General features: G+C 44.0%; 1 protein-coding gene across 2 annotated transcripts in view; it reads left to right on the forward strand.

Annotated features, from left to right (window-relative positions):
• Positions 1 to 16,998, forward strand: part of TPD52L1 (TPD52 like 1) — a 244,437-nt gene that overhangs the window by 186,488 nt on the left and 40,951 nt on the right. Inside the window, exon 6 of one of the 2 annotated variants that reach the window (XM_063917269.1) lies at positions 1,328 to 1,366. The exons of the other annotated variant lie outside the window; for it this stretch is intronic. Within the exon in view, the coding sequence (XP_063773339.1) occupies positions 1,328 to 1,366 (39 nt within the window). The remainder of the gene's footprint in view (positions 1 to 1,327; positions 1,367 to 16,998) is intronic. 2 annotated transcript variants of the gene reach the window in all.

A 16,998-nucleotide genomic window follows, 5' to 3' on the forward strand; every position in this document is an offset into this window, starting at 1 on the left:
AGTGTCCCTAATTCACATTATATCACACAGTAGTACCACTATACCTTATATACATTACACAGTAGTGCCCCTTATTCACATTACACCACACTGAATTGCTCTTTATTCACATTAGACCACACAGTAATGCCCTTTTTATACATTACGCCACACAGTAGAGCACCTTATACACATAATGCCACACATTAGTAATGCATTTATACACGTAATACCACACAGTTATGCCCCTTACACATATGACACACATTATTAATGTCCTTATAAATATAATGCACCTTACACATTATAACAACCTTTATTAATGCCCTTATACACATAATGTCCTTTACACATATGCAGCACATTATTAATGCCCTTATACACATGACACACATAATGCCCCTTACACATATGCCGCACATTATTAATGCCCTTATACACATAATGATACACATAATGTTACTTACACATATGCCGCACATTATTAGTGCCCTTATACACATAATGACACACATAGTGCCCCTTACACATTTGCTGCACATTATTAATGCATTTCTACAGATGACACAAAATGCCGCTTACACATATGCCGAACACTACTGCACAACCAACCCACTCACACACAGCACTCACACAGCTGCTAACAGTGTGACCTCTGCTTGGATACAGATGTGTCCTCCTAAATCTTGTCTCAATGCTAACGTCGGGTGACTTTTCTTGATGAAAATGCATCTTATTTGCATTACTATGTGGCTAGGATGCACAAGCAGCTTCTGCTTATTAAAATTATATGCAGCATGTCTATATACTGTGTGAGACTGTGGCTGTATCTGCATATGAAATGCTACACACAGAATATAGGCATGCTGCATATCATTTTAATCAGCAGAAGCTGCTGATGCCCCTAGGCATACCAAATGCCCTAGGCACTTGCCTAGTTTGCCTATGCCTGGGGCCGGCTCTGGTGCTATGATATGATATGCAGCAAAATGCGCCAAAGTGGCTCACACATCCACTTCACTACAAAAGTGGGCAGGACCAAGGGGGTGTTTGTACACAATAGTAATTAGGATAATGACTGGAGAAAGAAGTACTTTCTTGCCCTGGATGGTGCTGTAACTGAGCACTATGCTGTACATCATATTAATGTCACCTGATCAGTCACACTCACAACCAAAAGCAATACACTTTAAATACAGTTTTGAACAATTTAATTGGACTCATCTGTCCGCTTGCTGATCGCATAATGTAGATTGACACTGCTGTAGCGTTAGACTTGATGTATTCAGAAACGTAATATGCAATGTATCATTTTGTTGTTTTCTTCCCAATCTGCTCTCACATGCAGCTATTCTATCCGCCACTCTATGAGTATGCCAGCCATGAGGTAACAACACTATTCTTACAGTTTATCCTTTATTGCTGCATGTGTGTGTCTGGTTTGCAGTATTCACATCCCAGTTCAACATTAATAAGCCATCATTTAGAAACATCACCTGCTGAAACTGTCTCCTCGTTCTCATTTACATACTGCTATATACAATGTGTGCAATTACTGTATAATAGTGACAGAAATCCACTCATATTTTGCAGTAGACTCTGGCTTTGTAAAAAACATAAACATGGCGCCAGTGCCGTGCCAACGGTGTGGTAAGTATAATTATATGGGTGTAGGATGCATGGGCCCCCGGGGACTCAGGGGCCTGTGTGCACCACACATCCTGTATCCATTATAGATGGGATGCAGGTATAATGCCAGCTGTAGGGATTCCGGCGTTCAGGAACTCGACGCTGGGATCTCGACAGCCGTCATATTACTGGCGGTCTGAATGCCGACACCCAGATGTAATTTCCACTCGGCTGGAGGGTCCACGCCACCAGCCGAGTGGAAATAGAACCCATGGCGATTACAGCGAGCCTGCATGGGGACTCGCTGCTGGTATACTAGCAGATGGGATGCCGCTGTCGGTATACTGACAGCTGGCATACCGTCAGCCAGTATATCCCCGCCATTCCTTATAGATGTGCCAGTGGCTTCCTGTTTGATTTGAGGTGTTAGCTAATTATTTGTGTTGTTCAGTTAATATCTAAAAAAAAAATACTTAAAACAGAAAAGATGATACCTCATTCAGCAACACTTCCAAAACAATGGGATTATAACCTTGCTTCAGTGATCACAAGAATACATGCTAATAACACCAATCACCTCCACAGTGTTAGACAACATAATTGTGATGTGTGAGTTTCCTTTTTTGTGGTAACATGAAAAAAAGAACGTTCAATTTATATTTAGCAATAAAAGAAACTTTGTGCAGACTGCGTTGGCATTGCCAAGCGTCTGTTCTTACTCTGAGCATCAGTGCTGTGTCAGGTGTGATGTACAGCTTTTGCACATACGTGCTCATGCAATGGCTTATGTTTTTGATGTGAATATTTCTGAATCTGAACTGAATAGTTTTGGGAATATTTAATTAATTGCTTTTCACAGAACTGACTTCTGGGGGCATATGTAATAGGGTTCGAGTTTGCGGAATGCCTACCCGATCTTGGAGGGTTTTTTAAAGCGGCAATAGTTTACATGGCAAAATCATGCCTACCTAATTACGTATGCCTCCTGGTCTGTAAGAGGAGACGTATCGTATTTATCAGAAGGTTTTATTTTAGGATTCATTTTTGTTTGTCATTATTTACCTAGGGCCTGATTAACAGATAGACACAGTTCACATCATCTCACCTGTGTCTTTGGCAGCAAGAGGCATCTTGTGTATGTAGATGCCCCCTGCCTGATTCTGTGATCCACTGTTGCAATGACCAGAGGTTACTCAGATTGGCTGTTGCAGCTTCATAGCCGATACCAAGATCCTGACCTCAGAACACCCAGAACACACCCCATTTTTTGGGACTGCTGGCCATCCCGACCCATGGTCCGCCCCTAAACAGACCAACCCCTCAATCAGGCTGAACTCTCTCGCAGTAGAAGACCGGTACATGCATAGTACAGATCCTGCACATGCACATAGTACTCTAACATTGGAGTACTATGTAAACCATTGGGCTTGCGTACTACTGAATCAGGCCCACAGAACTGAGATGCCACACAAGCTGTCATTCAAACTAACATAGAGTATCATCCATGTCATTGTAAACAACTATACATTATGTCCCCATAGCAAATAAAGTACATTGTAGAATACTAGCTTAACTTACGGTACAAATACATTTTGAACAAAACATTTCCCAGAGATAGGCTAGAACTGCAGAAAGTATTATTTTGAAAGTAAACTATGTTTAAAGCATGTATGTTCTAATAACAAGTGACTTTCACGAAAAAGATAATTAAATTGGTCATTGAAATTTTACATATTTGTAAAAAAAATAGGAATTCAAATATACTGTAGAAAACAACAGATTAATATAAGAAGTGATCAACTCAATGATATATTTCCTTATCCCACTTATTATTATTTTCCTTTATTTATAGTATACAGCACCACAAGGGATGCGCAGCGCCCAAGCACAAAGTACATAAACAAGCAAAAAAAGAAAACAGTGACATACAGTTCAGACAATATAGGACAAGTACAGAGGATATAAACATAGCTGCATCAATAGACAACACTTAAATAAGTACTGTATAAAGGTGGCAGAAAACCGAGGAATTGGGGTCATCGAAAAGAGTATGGAGTAAAAGATAGTTTAAGAGAAGGAATAGCACATGAGGGAAGATACCCCGGCTCATGAAAACTTACATTATAACAGGGAGGGGCAGACAGAAAGGGGTGACAAATGGGTAGACAATGAGCGTGGGACAGAAAGCTTAGAATAAAAATATGCTGGATTTGGTAAAGAAGTGAGTCTTTAGAGCCTGTTTTGAAGTTTTGTAGAGAGGTGCAGAGTCTGAGGGGGAGAGGTAGAGAATTCCAGAGAAAGCGAGCAGCGTGTGAGAAATCTTGGAGGTAGGAGTGAGAGAAGGTAATCAGCAGGCAGGAGAGGCGGTGTGCATTAGTGGAGTGAAGATGACAGGCAGGAGTGTAAAGGGAGATAAGGTCAGAGATGAAAATGGGAGAGGATCGGGTGAGGGCTTTATGAGAAGCTTGAATTGGATTCTGAAGGGAATGGGGAGCCAGTGAAGGCCTTGTGATAGAGGGGAGGTGGATGTAGTATGTTTGGTGAGGAAGATGAGCCGGGCTGCAGCACTGAGGATAGATTGGAGTGGAGAGAGGTATATGCCAGGAATGCCAGTTAGGAAGAGATTACAGTAGTCCAGACTGGAAATGACCAGTGAGTGGATAATGGTCTTAGTAGCATCCTGGGTGAGAATGGGTCTGATCCTGGAAATATTTTTGAGATGACAATGGCAGGTTTGTGTGAGGCTCTGAATGTGTGGCTTGAAGGAGAGGTAGGAGTCAAGGTTACTCCAAGACAGCACACTTGAGGGCCAGGGGAGATAGTTATGCCTTCAATAAAGAATTCAATTGTGGGAGGTGAGGTGGTGTGGGAAGATGATCAGCTCAGTCTTCGACATGTTAAGTTTAAGAAAGCGCTGAGACATCCAAGAAGAGATAGCAGAGAGACAGTTGGTGATACGAGTGAGGAGAGCAAGGGAGAGGTCAAGGGAGAAAAGGTAGATTTGAGTATCGTCAGCATAGAGATGATATTGTAAGTCAAAAAAAGCTAATGAGCTCACCTAAAGAGGACGTATAGAGAAAGAAAAGGAGAGGACCAAGAACAGAACACTTGGTGACACCTACAATTAGTGGAAGTGAGGGAGGAGGGGGAGGGGGTGTAGTCATAAGAGGAGACAGAAAAGGAACAGTCAGAGAGGTACTGTAGGAGGATAGCCAGCAGTGGGCAGTATCATGCAGACCAAGGAAGTGAAGGATTTACAAAAGGAAAGGATGATCCACAGTGTCAAAAGCAGCAGAGAGGCCAAGGAGAATAAGCAGAGTAGTAGCCCTTGGATTTAGCAGAAAATAGGTCATTGCAGACTTATGAGGGCAATTTCAGTGTGTCTAATAAATTGTAATATAAATTTTACTAAATTTACCTGGTCAAGCGCCTACTTGGTATATTTATTTTAGTTTTTGCATATCAGAAGAGGCTTGCTACCTCTTCACCAGGTGGCTGCTGATTTACAAGATTATTAATTTACCTGCCTACACAGCACCAACAGACCATTTAATTCTTTTCAGTTTCAGTGGAGTGGAAGGAAGAAAATCAGTAAGGCAATTGTATACAATTCGCTCAAGGAGTTTGGAGGCAAAAGGGAGGAGAGAGATGGGTCGGTAGTTGGAGAGAGTGTGTGGATCAAGGGTAGGTTTTTAAGAATCCGGGAGATGAGTCCATGCTTGAAGACAGAGGGGACAGTACCCAATAAGAGGGAGAGATTGAGGAGGTGGGCAAGATGGGAACAGGCAGAAGGGGAGAGGTAGCAAAGAAGGTGAGGGGGGATAGGGTCAAGTGGAGAGGTAGAGGGGTGGGGAATAGATGAGGGCCATGACTTCCTCACCAGATACTTGGGAGAAAGATGTCAGAGTTGGTAAGAGGGATGGGGAGGGGTGGTAAGGGAAAGGAGGTGGCTGGTTGCTGGTTGCTGATGGTCAGGTGGGATGTGATGTCCTAAAGTATGGATTTATTTTGGATGTGAAGTTACAAAGTCAAGAGCTTAGAGTAAGGAGGGGAGATGAGGTGTGGGTAGGCAGAAGAGGGAGTTAACAGTGGCAAAGGTTTGAAGACTGGAAGAAGATGAGGTTTTTGAAGTACAACTGTTTAGCAAGGGAAAGGACAGCACTGAAGGAAGAGGGCATACAGATGTGTCCTCTTAGATCCTTGCTGCAGTCACGCTAAACAACCCTTGAAGTCGCCGTGGCGGAACTCGGTAGTGCCAAGCGTCTTTGTTTGCATTTTTTTTCCAAGAAAAAACATCTCAGACGCAAAGTCATTGTGGCTCTATCTGCATCCGAAATGCCACGTTACAGTGGTTTCCATGAAAACACTGTAGCACAGCATTTTGTATGCAAATACAGTTGCAGTCACACACAGAATATAGGCATGCTGAATAGCATTTTAATCAGCAGAAGCAGCTTGTGCATCATATTACATTAGTTTTTGCAGAAAAAGCGCAAAAAAGATGCGCAGCTCTACCGAGTCACATGGCACTCACGCTTTATGTGTAACGCGACTTGTAGCACACGGAGCAAAGATGTTAGAGGACACATCTGTAAATCTGAAATGAAAGACTCTGCCTTAGAGCGTGATTTCCTCCACTGTCGGTTGGTAGTACGTGAGCATTTTTGCAGATATCTGGTGCATTTGGTGTGCCAGGGTTGAGGTGTTGATCTGCAAGAGTGAACAGTGGTCTGTGGACACCGTTGTCAAGAGCAAAAGTAAAGTACAGTATGCATTGTATAGGGAAGTGGCATGTTCAGCACATGAGAGGGAGAGAATAGGAGAGAGAAATGAGTGGAACAGGGAGGATAGGGAAGTGGTATCAGTAGCCTCAATGTTACACTTAGTGATAGTAGCCTTAGGAGGTAGAGATGGAGAATAAGTTAAAAGAGAGCAGGTGGTGGTCAGAGAGGGGAAATAGGGAGTTGGAGAAATCAGAAATATCACAATTGTGAGTGCAGAGCAGCTCAAGTGAGCTCCCATTCACATGGGAGGACTAGGAGGTCCCCTGCGAGAGACCAAGTAAAGATTTGAGGTTAAGGAGATTAGAGGCAGGGGAGTTTGGGGATATCGATTGGGTTGTTGAAATCGCCTAAGATAGTGGAGGGAATGTCAGAAGAGAGGAAGCCTCAAAGAGAAGTTGTTGAGGAATTTAGAGGGAAAGCCAGAGGGATGGGAAATGACAGATACTCGAAGATAAACAGGTTGGAAGAGGCATATAGCATACACATGGACATCAAATATAGAGAATGTAAGGGATGGCTCTGGAGGTATGAGTTGGAAGGAGTAGCTAGAGGGTAAAAGGACCCCAACACCACCGCCTTGGTGACCCTCAGATTAGGGTTGTGTGTGAAAATGTGAGGCAGGAGGAGAAGTGGTGTCAGAGGGTATAATCCAGGTTTCAGTAATGGCTAGGAGAAGATGCAGGGAGTTGCAGATAAAAAGAGAGGGGACCAGTTTGTTGCAAACAGATCTGGCATTCCAGAGGGCACAGGATGGGGATGTGAGGTTGTGGGAGAGATGCAACACAGGAGGGGAGAGAGTAGGATATGTAGGAGACTGGGGGGGGGGGGGGGGGGTAGAGATGAGAGGTGGGGACAAAATAAAGGATTAGGTACACAAAGAGTGATGGGAAGGGTTGACGAAAACCTGGGCATAGATTGGATGAAGTAAATGAGTGATCCAAAATTGGAAATAGGAGTGGAGACTGTATGATAGAGACAGAACAGTAGAATTACAGGAGTGCAGGTAAAAGTATGTTGTTGGTAAATGTGTATGTTAAACAACAATAATATAGTCTCAAGCAAAATAAAATCAAAGATTATAAGGTTACATAAATGGAGTTTTAAAGAAGACTGTTAGTATTGAGAGGTTGTAAGAGTAGGTAAAAAGCAATGGTAATTCAGACAGGACTTCCAAAAATATGTAAAGGCAAAATGTCATTGGTACAACTGAGAATTCAGATATTTTTGGTAAAATAAAAGCATAAATATGAGTAGTTGCAGATGAAGTGGAAAGGTCTTGCAGCATTCCTAACAGATTTAAATGATAAGTGTCTAGGTTACTCAGACTGGAGTAGTTTGATGTACTGAGTAAGTGGACTCACATTAGTTGTTTGAAAGCAGTACTTTACTATTTAAGATTTTGGGTAGAATGTTCTCCTTCTGTTTTCCTTAACATTTTAGCTATCCTTAGACTTGATGGACACAAGCCTCTATCAGCCAAGCCTCTATAAAGCTCTTTAAATAATGAGACCAAACATGTGAATACAATGATTACATCCAAACTTCAATGTACCTTCCCCCAGCAATGGCTAGCAATAAATTAGAGATGTGCACCGGAAATTTTTCGGGTTTTGTGATTTGGTTTTGGTTCCGCAGCCGTGTTTTGGATTAAGACGCGTTTTGGCAAAACCTCCCTTAAATTTTTTTGTCGGATTCAGGTGTGTTTAGGATTTGGGTGTTTTTTTCAAAAACCCCTCAAAAACAGCTTAAATCATAGAATTTGGGGGTAATTTTGATCCCATAGTATTATTAACCTCAATAACCATAATTTCCACTCATTTCCAGTCTATTCTGAACACCTCACATCTCACAATATTATTTTTAGTCCTAAAATTTGCACCGAGGTCGCTGGATGACTAAGCTAAGCGACCCAAGTGGGCGGCACAAACACCTGGCCCATCTAGGAGTGGCACTGCAGTGTCAGACAGGATGGCACTTAAAAAAAATTAGCCCCAAACATCACATGATGCAGAGATAAAAAAAAAAAGAGGTGCAAGATGGAATTGTCCTTGGGCCCTCCCACCCACCCGTATGTTGTATAAACAGGACATGCACACTTTAACAAACCCATCATTTCAGCCACAGGGTCTGCCACATGCATGTGGCTGAAATGACTGGTTGGTTTGGGCCCCCACCAAAAAAGAAGCAATCAATCTCTCCTTGCACAAACTGGCTCTACAGAGGCAAGATGTCCACCTCCACCTCATCGACCGATTCATCACCCCTTTCACTATGTACATCCCCCTCCTCACAGAGTATTATTAATTCGTCCCCACTGGAATCCACCATCTCAGGTCCCTGTGTACTTTCTGGAAGCAATTGCTGGTGAATGTCTCCACGGAGGAATTGATTATAATTCATTTTGATGAACATCATCTTCTCACATTTTCTGGAAGTAACCTCGTACGCCGATTGCTGACAAGGTGACCGGCTGCACTAAACACTCTTTCGGAGTACACACTGAAGGGGGGGCAACTTAGGTAAAATAAAGCCAGTTTGTGCAAGGGCCTCCAAATTGCCTCTTTTTCCTGCCAGTATACGTACGGACTGTCTGACGTGCCTACTTGGATGCGGTTACTCATATAATCCTCCACCATTCTTTCAATGGTGACAGAATCATATGCAGTGACAGTAGACGACATGTCAGTAATCATTGGCAGCTCCTTCAGTCCGGACTAGATGTCAGCACTCACTCCAGACTGCCCTGCATCACCGCCAGCGGGTGGGCTCGGAATTCTTAGCCTTTTCCTTGCAGCCCCAGTTGTGGGAGAATGTGAAGGAGGAGCTGTTGACAGGTCACGTTCCGCTTGACTTGACAAGTGTCTCACCAGCAGGTCTTTTAACATGTGCAGACTTGTGTCTGCCGGAAAGAGAGATACAACGTAGGCTTTAAACCTAGGATCGAGCACGGTGGCCAAAATGTAGTGCTCTGATTTCAACAGATTGACCACCCGTGAATCCTGGTTAAGCGAATTAAGGGCTCCATTCACAAGTCCCACATGCCTAGCGGAATCGCTCCATTTTAGCTCCTCCTTCAATCTCTCCAGCTGCTGCTGCAAAAGCCTGATGAGGGGAATGACCTGACTCAGGCTGGCAGTGTCTGAACTGACTTCACGTGTGGCAAGTTCAAAGGGTTGCAGAACCTTGCACAACGTTGAAATCATTCTCCACTGCACGAGTCAGGTGCATTCCCCCTCCTTTGCCTATATCGTAGGCAGATGTATAAGCTTGAATGGCCTTTTGCTGCTCCTCCATTCTCTGAAGCATATAGAGGGTTGAATTCCACCTCATTACCACCTCTTGCTTCAGATGATGGCGGGGCAGGTTCAGGAGTGTTTGCTGGTGCTCCAGTCTTTGGCACGCGGTGGCTTAATGCCGAGAGTGGCCCGCAATTCTTCGGGTCACCGACAGCATCTCTTGCACGCCCCTGTCGTTTTTCAAAAAAATTCTGCACCACTAAATTCAATGTATGTGCAAAACATGGGACTTGCTGGAATTTGCCCACATGTAATGCACGCACAATATTGGTGGCGTTGTCTGATGTCACAAATCCCCAGGAGAGTCCAATTGGGGTAAGCCATTCTGCGAGGATGTTCCTCAGTTTCCGTAAGAGGTTGTCAGCTGTGTGCCTCTTATGGAAGGCGGTGATACAAAGCGTAGCCTGCCTAGGAACGAGTTGACGTTTGCGAGATGCTGCTACTGGTGCCACCGCTGCTGCTCTTGCTGCGGGAGGCAATAAATCTAGCCAGTGGGCTGTCACAGTCATATAGTCCTGAGTCGGCCCTGCTCCACTTGTCCACATGTACGTGGTTAAGTGGACATTGGGTACAACTGCATTTTTTAGGACATTGGTGACTCTTTTTCTGACGTCTGTGTACATTCTCGGTATCGCCTGCCTAGGGAAATATAACCTAGATGGTATTTGGTACCGGGGACACAGTACCTCAAGCAATTCTCTAATTCCCTGTGAATTAACGGTGGATACCGGACACACGTTTAACACCAACACAGCTGCCAAGACCTGAGTTTTCTGATTTGCAGCAGGATGACTGCTGTGATATTTCATCTTCCTCGCAAAGGACTGTTGGACAGTCAATTGTTTACTGGAAGTAGTACAAGTGGTCTTCCGACTTCCCCTCTGGGATGACGATCGACTCCCAGCAGCAACAACAGCAGCGCCAGCAGCAGTAGGCATTACACTCAAGGATCCATCGGAGGAGTCCCAGTTAGGAGAGGACTCATCAGACTTGCCAGTGACATGGCCTGCAGGACTATTGGCGTTCCTGTCTAAGGAGGAAATTGACACTGAGGGAGTTGGTGGTGTGGTTTGCAGGAGCTTGGGTACAAGAGGAAGGGATTTAGTTGTCAGTGGACTGCTTCCGTTGTCACCCAAAGTTTTTGAACTTGTCAATGACTTCTGATGAATGCGCTCCAGGTGACGTATAAGGGAGGATGTGCCCAGGTGGTTAACGTCCTTACCCCTACTTATTACAGCTTGACAAAGGCAACACACCGCTTGACACCTGTTGTCTGCATTTTTGTTAAAATAATTCCACACCGAAGAGGTGATTTTTTTTTTGTAATTTGACCAGGCATGTCAATGGCCATATTCATCCCACGGACAACAGGTGTCTCCCCGGGTGCCTGACTTAAACAAACCACCTCACCATCAGAATCCTCCTTGTCAATTTCCTCCTCAGCGCCAGCAACACCAATATCCTCATCCTGGTGTACTTCAACAGTGACATCTTCAATTTGACTATCAGGAACTGGACTGTGGGTGCTCATTCCAGCACTTGCAGGGGGCGTGCAAATGGTGGAAGGCGCCACCTCTTCCCGTCCAGTGTTGGGAAGGTCAGGCATCACAACCGACACAATTAGACTCTCCTGGGGGATTTGTGATTTAGAAGAACGCACAGTTCTTTGCTGTGCTTTTGCCAGCTTAGGTCTTTTCATTTTCCTCATATGAAGCTGAACCACTAGCCATGAACATAGGCCAGGGCCTCAGCCGTTCCTTGCTACTCCGTGTCGTAAATGGCATATTGGCAAGTTTACGCTTCTCCTCAGACGCTTTTAATTTAGATTTTTGGGTAATTTTACTGAACTTTAGTTTTTTGGATTTTGCATGCTCTCTACTATGACATTGGGCATCGGCCTTGGCAGACGACGTTGATGGCATTTCATCGTCTCGGCCATGACTAGTTGCAGCAGCTTCAGCACGAGGTGGAAGTGGATCTTGATCTTTCCCTATTTTACCCTCCACATTGTTCTCCATTTTTCAATGTGTGGAATTATATTCCAGTAATATATCAATAGCAATGGCCTACTGTACTAAATATGTATACTGTTGGTCGCCAAAATGCTGCACTGTAATACTATATATACTGCTCACAAAAATGCAGCACAGATATGGAATGGATACTTGCAGTGACACAGAGCTGCAAGATACAGCAATGGCCTACTTTACAACTATATACTGTTGGTCACCAAAATGCTGCACTGTAATACTATATATACTGCTCACAAAAATGCAGAACAGATATGGAATGGATACTTGCAGTGACACAGAGCTGCAAGATACAGCAATGGCCTACTGTACAACTATATACTGTTGGTCACCAAAATGCTGCACTGTAATACTATATATACTGCTCACAAAAATGCAGCACAGATATGGAATGGATACTTGCAGTGACACAGAGCTGCAAGATACATCAATGGCCTACTGTACTGTACTACTATTATACTGGTGGTCCCCAGTCCCCACAATAAAGCACACTGAGCACAGATATTTGCAGCACACTGAGCACAGATATGGAGCGTTTTCAGGCAGAGAACATAGATATTTTTAGCACACTGAGCACAGATATTTGCAGCACACTGAGCACAGATTACGGAGCTTTTCAGGGAGAGAACGCAGCCACGTCCTCTCCGTTCAATCTCCAATGCACGAGTGAAAATGGCGGCGACGCGCGGCTCTTTATATAGAATACGATTCTCGCGAGAATCCGACAGCGGGATGATGACGTTTGGGCGAGTTCGGGTTAACCGAGCAAGGCGGGATGATCCGAGGCTGCCTCGGAACCATGTAAAATAGGTGAAGTTCGGGGGGGTTCGGATCTCTGAGAACCGAACCCGTTCATCTCTACAATAGATCAATTAAAACAAACAAACGGGTTAACATGCCAACCTAAGATATAGCAAAGAGTTATGCCCTCACTCTATAGTCTATAGTCAGGAGATAGCAAACATTCCAATTTATCAATAACACATCATATGCATAGGCAATCTATTACAAAAGCAGATGTCTTATGCCTGTGGCAATGCCATAATTCTTTATTGCCCAATTAGCTAATACTCCAGTACAATCAGTAGAGATAATCTGCAGAGGGATTCTAATTTATTTTTACATAATCATAGCCATTTAAACATGCAGCATATCTGGAGAAATAGTCTGCACCTTTCAATTTCTTTTTACCTATTGATGAGGAGTCAATTCATAATATCAGAAGCAAATATAACTAATTTTGGCATTAAGCCAGTGTATAACACTTAGTACGAATAATCCAATATTTCAAGTGAAAAATCAATCAATGCATATACTGTATAATTCAGTCCATTCAAGAAGATCTAATGATCCGTATAAAGTGCCTAGTAGGAATCCACTGGTAAGCTCCTTGTCATCAAGTACACCAACTCCTTAAATCTGAAACACAATAAGGACAAGGGTGCCTCCTAGTGCAATAAGAGCAATAAAAACACCACGTGTGTGAGAAAAGGGCTATAAGTGAACCATGTACCATGTACTTGATAAAATTACAGCTTATATCATGCCCTTTTGGATGATCATCACAAGTTCGTTGACACCAATGGGATTTTCTCAAGAATTTATTCCAGAGTACATAAAATATAAATATAAAAACATACACAGTGTGAACCAGTTTACAATTTCAGAGCCCCATAAAACAAGTAAATGCCCTAACATTAGAGAAAGTAAAAGACAGCTTATCTCAGAAAAAGCATACAACCAGTGTCCAACGCGTTTCGTCCAAGTGGAACTGTGACCTCTCCTGCAGACTTCCTGAGGAAGTCATGCAGATTTCTTAGATTTTTGTCATTGAATATCCTCTGCCATTATGCATGTACAAACATGTGAATCTGTGCAGTTAGTGTACTGTAAATAGCAACATACTGACAGTATATGTAATATGAAGTTGTCACAACAGTCTAATTTCATGGCCCCCTAGATTCTGTTCCCAGTGGGTGTGTCAGTATTAAAGGATGTATCTACACTAGTGTTTGTTTGGGATGCGGTTAGCATAATGGTGGCTGGGATGCCGGCAGTCTAAATCCTGGCACCGGAATCCTGACCAGCGGCATCTGCAAACTGACATCTCTCTCAGTGCCGATGCTGGAATACCTACTGCCGGCATCCCGATCGTTAGTATGTCAGGGTGGGTTAAGTAGCGGGGGTGAGGATTAGGTTTAGGCACTAGGGGGTGGATTAGGTTTAGGCTGCTTGGGGGGGGGGTTACGGTTATGGGCCCTACACACTGGGCGATAATACTGAAAGATATGAACGATCTTGTTCATTAATGAACGGAATCTCGTTCTATCTTTAAGTGTGGCGGCACCAGCGATGAACGATGCACTGCCCCGCGCTTGTTCATCACTGGTGCCCCGTTGCTTGTGCATGCAGGCCAATATGGACAATCTCGTCCATATTTGCCTGCACTGCTATGGAGCCGGATGATGTGGGGAGTGAAGAAACTTCACTGCCCCCCACCGCCGGATCGCCCATCGGCCGTATCCGCCATCGGGCAGCTCGGCGGCGGATCTGCCAGTGTGTAGGGCCCCTTACATTGCAGGGAAGAAGGGCTAGGCACTAAGGAAGGGGTGTTAGGGTTAGACAACAGGGGAAGGGGGGGGTTAGGGTGTACACGGAGATGGTTAGTATACTTATTACACCCCTGTCGGGATTCTGAGCATCAGGATGCTGCTGTTGGTCTTCTGACTGCCGACATCCCGACTGATGGCCACCTGTATGTATTCCATTTGTTTGCAGCTGTGTTCCCAACACATTATCAATCCAGAGCAGGACATTAAGGAGGCTATTTATCAAAGTTTGGAAAGAGATAACATTGGGAGAGGTAGAGTACTAGCCATACAGTTTCTGCTTAACTTGTTACATCAGTGTTTTTAAAATGACAGGAGGTAATTGGTTTAATGAAGCTGAGATGGAAAGGGACCTAAAGGGGGGTACACACGGAGCGATGTTCAGCTAATTTCTAAGCAACCTGACTAGATTGCTTAGTAAGCTGAACAACGCTCCGCGTGTAGGGGTGCCGGCGACAGCGATGCGCGAAAACCAACCTTGTAAATGATTGCCATTTTAAAAACACAGGCAATCTTGTCCAAAATCCCAGATCTCGGTAAACTCGGACCCTATTACATTTCCTCCGTGGGTCTGTTTTGTCAGCCAGTTATTCCATCAGTAAGTTTTTGCAGTGTGAGCGGAAACTAGAACACCATGCAAATATGGTTAGACCATACAAACTTCACACAGGGTGGAATCGAACCCATGACTCCAACACTGGGGCAGCAATGCTAACTACTTTGCCACCATGCTGTTACAGTGATGCACGTTAGAAAAAAAATAATATACCCAGTTTTTGTAATAAAGTTATATGACTACCAGTGAAATTACTTGTTTTGTTGCTGTAACAGGTCCCCTGGAATGGAATATGCCAAAAGTGGCTGCCTGAAAACAGTCAGTAAGAATGCCAGGACTTACTAAATTGTTGTAATGAAAAAGTTCAAAATGGAAAGTTTTTCTTTCTTTCAGAATGTATTCACAAACCTATAGGATTGCCTCACAAAACCCAGTATTAAAAGTCTCATAAAAAGCTGTCTCTCTACACCAGCTGTCTATAGTTTATATTTAATCAGTAAAAGATGTGGAATAATGGTTTCTGTGGTGCTGACACCTATTCACAGTGATGAATAAAAGGTTTATGTACAACTGCATACAGTACGTTCTCTTTGGAAGCTGCAGCCACCACACAAAATGTGCCAAGAATAGATGCCTGTGAACAAGATAAACATAATTAATCGTATTGATCAATGTCCCTGCCATCATTCTCAGAAGGTGACTGCAGCCGTTGAAAATGACAGTTATAGACTACTGACTGCTACTCTCCAGTTGCAAAAAATAAGAATTTACTTACCGATAATTCTATTTCTCATAGTCCGTAGTGGATGCTGGGAACTCCGAAAGGACCATAGGGAATAGCGGCTCCGCAGGAGACTGGGCACAAAAGAAAAAGCTTTAGGACTACCTGGTGTGCACTGGCTCCTCCCCCTATGACCCTCCTCCAAGCCTCAGTTACGATACTGTGCCCGGACGAGCGTACACAATAAGGAAGGATTTTGAATCCCGGGTAAGACTCATACCAGCCACACCAATCACACCGTACAACTTGTGATCTGAACCCAGTTAACAGCATGATAACAGAGGAGCCTCTGAAAATATGGCTCACAACAATAATAACCCGATTTTTGTAACAATAACTATGTACAAGTATTGCAGACAATCCGCACTTGGGATGGGCGCCCAGCATCCACTACGGACTATGAGAAATAGAATTATCGGTAAGTAAATTCTTATTTTCTCTGACGTCCTAGTGGATGCTGGGAACTCCGAAAGGACCATGGGGATTATACCAAAGCTCCCAAACGGGCGGGAGAGTGCGGATGACTCTGCAGCACCGAATGAGAGAACTCCAGGTCCTCCTCAGCCAGGGTATCAAATTTGTAGAATTTAGCAAACGTGTTTGCCCCTGACCAAGTAGCTGCTCGGCAAAGTTGTAAAGCCGAGACCCCTCGGGCAGCCGCCCAAGATGAGCCCACTTTCCTTGTGGAATGGGCTTTTACAGATTTTGGCTGTGGCAGGCCTGCCACAGAATGTGCAAGCTGAATTGTACTACGAATCCAAAGAGCAATATTCTGCTTAGAAGCAGGAGCACTCAGCTTGTTGGGTGCATACAGGATAAACAGCGAGTCAGATTTTCTGACTCCAGCCGTCCTGGAAACATATATTTTCAGGGCCCTGACTACGTCCAGCAACTTGGAATCCTCCAAGTCCCTAGTAGCCGCAGGTACCACAATAGGCTGGTTTAAGTGAAACGCTGAAACCACCTTAGGGAGAAATTGAGGACGAGTCCTCAATTCTGCCCTGTCCGTATGAAAAATTAGGTAAGGGCTTTTATAGGATAAAGCCGCCAATTCTGAGACACGCCTGGCTGAAGCCAGGGCTAACAGCATTACCACTTTCCATGTGAGATATTTTAAGTCCACAGTGGTGAGTGGTTCAAACCAATGTGATTTTAGGAACCCCAAAACTACATTGAGATCCCAAGGTGCCACTGGAGGCACAAAAGGAGGCTGTATATGCAGTACCCCCTTGACAAACGTCTGAACTTCAGGAACTGAAGCTAGTTCTTTCTGGAAGAAAATCGACAGGGCCGAAATTTGAACCTTAATGGACCCTAATTTTAGGCCCATAGAC

Source organism: Pseudophryne corroboree, chromosome 4, assembly GCF_028390025.1.
Source record: "Pseudophryne corroboree isolate aPseCor3 chromosome 4, aPseCor3.hap2, whole genome shotgun sequence".
In the NCBI taxonomy this organism is placed as follows: Eukaryota; Metazoa; Chordata; class Amphibia; order Anura; family Myobatrachidae; genus Pseudophryne; species Pseudophryne corroboree.